Source organism: Scaptodrosophila lebanonensis, unplaced genomic scaffold (assembly GCF_003285725.1).
Source record: "Scaptodrosophila lebanonensis strain 11010-0011.00,11010-0021.00 unplaced genomic scaffold, SlebRS2 tig00000118-arrow-arrow-pilon, whole genome shotgun sequence".
Classification (NCBI taxonomy): Eukaryota; Metazoa; Arthropoda; class Insecta; order Diptera; family Drosophilidae; genus Scaptodrosophila; species Scaptodrosophila lebanonensis.
In genome coordinates this window covers 183005-186095 of record NW_022060578.1, presented here as the reverse complement: position 1 = coordinate 186095, position 3091 = coordinate 183005, and the positions used below count along the sequence as shown (strand labels likewise).

General features: G+C 35.8%; 1 protein-coding gene across 1 annotated transcript; it reads right to left on the bottom strand.

The window, feature by feature from the left end:
* Window positions 1–641: 641 nt before the first annotated feature.
* Window positions 642–1299, bottom strand: LOC115628541 (MICOS complex subunit MIC13 homolog QIL1). The gene is made up of 2 exons (XM_030524702.1): window positions 1140–1299; window positions 642–1080 (listed from the first exon to the last, which is right to left on the bottom strand). The coding sequence occupies exons 1-2, from the start codon at window positions 1148–1150 to the stop codon at window positions 717–719; spliced, it is 375 nt and encodes a 124-aa protein (XP_030380562.1). The 5' UTR covers window positions 1151–1299; the 3' UTR covers window positions 642–716.
* Window positions 1300–3091: the final 1792 nt, after the last annotated feature.

Below are 3091 nucleotides of genomic sequence, written 5' to 3'. Positions count from 1 at the left end.
TTGCATTAATGACTAAACCTTTCTTCTGAATTGACCAGCCACATAACCATTAACTGGATGTGACTACTAAATTTGAGTTCGAAATTCCAAGAATTACGGTAGTTATGGAAAATCACTAATAGCGGGGGGAGTACATCAGAAAAAACTGACATGTATGAAGTATGTATACTATTCTGTGAAAATAGCGATGGTATATTGTTTATTGTTTTCAAGTTTAAAACAGTTAGAACCAAGAATAGTGACCATGTTAAGGGCGTTGAATGTTTGCACCGTGAATTGTTTTGACGGGCATTTGTATTTCAATCACTAAAGGGTTATAGGAGGCTTTACATACACTGCCTCGATTGGAGCTGATTCCGAACGGGAATCAACAGCCATATTGATAAAGTCAACAAACGTTTTAAGCAAGTTACCGTTTTGCATTTTTTCTCTGGTAGAATGACAGGCAATAGGATTACACATTTAATGATGATTACATGATCATGTTGAGTCCGGTGTGAATACCAATGCTGCCAACATGAATAAAAATCCTTGAATTTTCAGCTCTGCTAACCCACTCTTTTATGTACAAGTATGTACACATGAACACAAAAATTTATAAATATTTTTGAAACAAAAAAAAAAAAACAAATATAGAATACTTAATTTTTATACTTCGACTGTATATTTAGTTACATTAACTTTTTAGATGGGGGTAACAGTTATAGGCTTTAATTTTATTGCTTCGTAGTCGAATCCCCAATGCCGCTGCCCGTACTTGTCGGCGATTTAGAAAACTCCTCAAACGTGTCTTTAACCTTCTTGATCCCTCTGCCAGCATAACAAGGCAACATATGCACAAAACGGAATGTGCCCTTGACACCCACATTGTAATAGTGCTTGGCCAGAAACCGGATCTCCCCCGCCTTCGGCAATGGAGGTATATCAAATGGAAGTTGATTTGTTACTTTTACAAAATATGGACTAAGCTGAGTTTTTACGCCATTGTAAATTTTTTCCGTTTGCTCCGTATTGCCCCAAACCCCAGCACTTCGTGTGTAATATACGGCACCAACAACAAGGCCTCCGCGTATCAGAATTCTATCAAAATTAAAGACAAATTACGTAATTGCTGGTTACCATGTTGCGGTGATTCTTACCCAAAAACCATTTCAATTTTTTAAGAGAAAGTGCACTGCTAAAATATATTCCAAACTTTAAGAAGTTAAACGGAAGATACATGCAGTTCCCGGTAAATCCGCCGAAAGCATCGGTGCTAAGATACCTATAATAATAGTATGTACATTTGCACTTACATATACACTAAGTATAAACACAACGAAGAGCCAGCCATCTGGCAACATTTTAGGGCTGCCAGCTGTTTTAATAAAATCAAATTTTCAATAGGATTATTGTGAATGAAAGTTTCAGTTTCAAATTAATCAAATACATTTTTTTTGTATGTATATAAATGCGCATTGTAGTGCTGTCACGTATAATTAGCCTATTACCTAAAAAACGTCCCTATAGGGTTTAAATTCGAAAATGTCGGTTTGGAGACAAGCACTGTTGTGAGAATAGAGCATAGAAAGCGTATAAACAATATATCAGTCGCAGTTGGAGCGACAGAGCCCAAGAGAACTCCTAATAACGGAATTGCGTAATGAGATACCTGGTAATTATTTACCATGCGTCAATAAAAGATCTCGCGCTGAGACTGGTTTAATTTTTTATCCATTAAATTATGGTCAAGTTATTATTAAAAGTTTTGATCAAGGTTGATCTGAATATTTTGGGGGTCAACATATTTATCAAAAATTAGTAAAATATTCACAAATTTTATTTATTATGCAGAATAATAGTTTAAAAATTTATTATTTTTTTTTTTTTTTGAGTTGGCCTTGACCTCAGAGAATATAAGAGCTAGATACATCAAATTTTGCTCAAAGATGCCTTATGGGTACGTTGTGCAAGTTTGTTTTATTATACTCTGGACATGAAATGTTCAAGAGTATATAAGGTTTGCACGAGGAATTAAGAATTTTCGTTTTTCCCGCCACTCATCCGATATTAATAGTGTTTTTGACTCAAATTTGGCAAATACTTTAAAACAGTGGTGATGTGCCTGTATATCAAGTTTCACCGTGATAGGTGCCAAGATCTGCCAGCAGCTGTTGTTGTTGCTGGTTTGGCTGAACTCTATACTGCGCACATGCTAACATACAGCCACGCATAGATATAGCCGGCGCACCTGACTTCAGCTTATCCACTTATTTGGCCCCCTTTTTAGTTTTGTTCCATTCAACAACCCAAACATTCATATGCATCTACATACATTATTGTATTTCAGTTGCTAATGCGCAAAGTAAGCTTTAGAAGATATAAAAATTTATTGCGATTTTTCACTTTGTACCCGTAGGGTATATTAGGTGTGCAAAGTATGTAACATGCAGAAGAACGCATCTCCGACCCTACAAAGCGTATATATTCTTGATCAGCATGACGAGAGAAATCGATCTAGATCCGTCGATCAGAAACTTTAAAAGCTGGAATAACAATATCCAGATTTTCCTAGATCCGAGAATAGCGAGTTATAAAATTTCGTCACATTTCACATTTCAAAAGCTACGTAAACCAAACTTGGGTCAAGCCATTTCTATACATACTATTATCTATTCTTCTTTTAAATTTGATCAAAATCGGTCAGTTCTGAGAAAAGTTATTAGCGAAACAATTTCACTCCAGTACTATGCCGCCCACTGCTTCACCAAGTTCGCTCTTCTTCTTTTTGCTTCTGCTAGAGGGGTATATAACTCAGTATCGGAAGTTTGTCTGGGTACAGGGTATTTCACTGTCAGGTTTGCTTGACTGCAGTGTTCTCTCTTGTTGTTGTTGATTTTTGCATTAAAATTCAAAATAGTAACCTTTTTTATGAAACAGTCAAATTTTTACTAATACTTAATCAATATATCTATATATATAAATGGAAGTATGTATGTATATATAGGGCTATATCGACTCGTCTTGTCACGCTGATCAAGAATATATATACTTCGTGAGGTCTGCCATGCCTCCTTCTGCCTGTTACATTTTACAGCTCCCGCAAACCTAA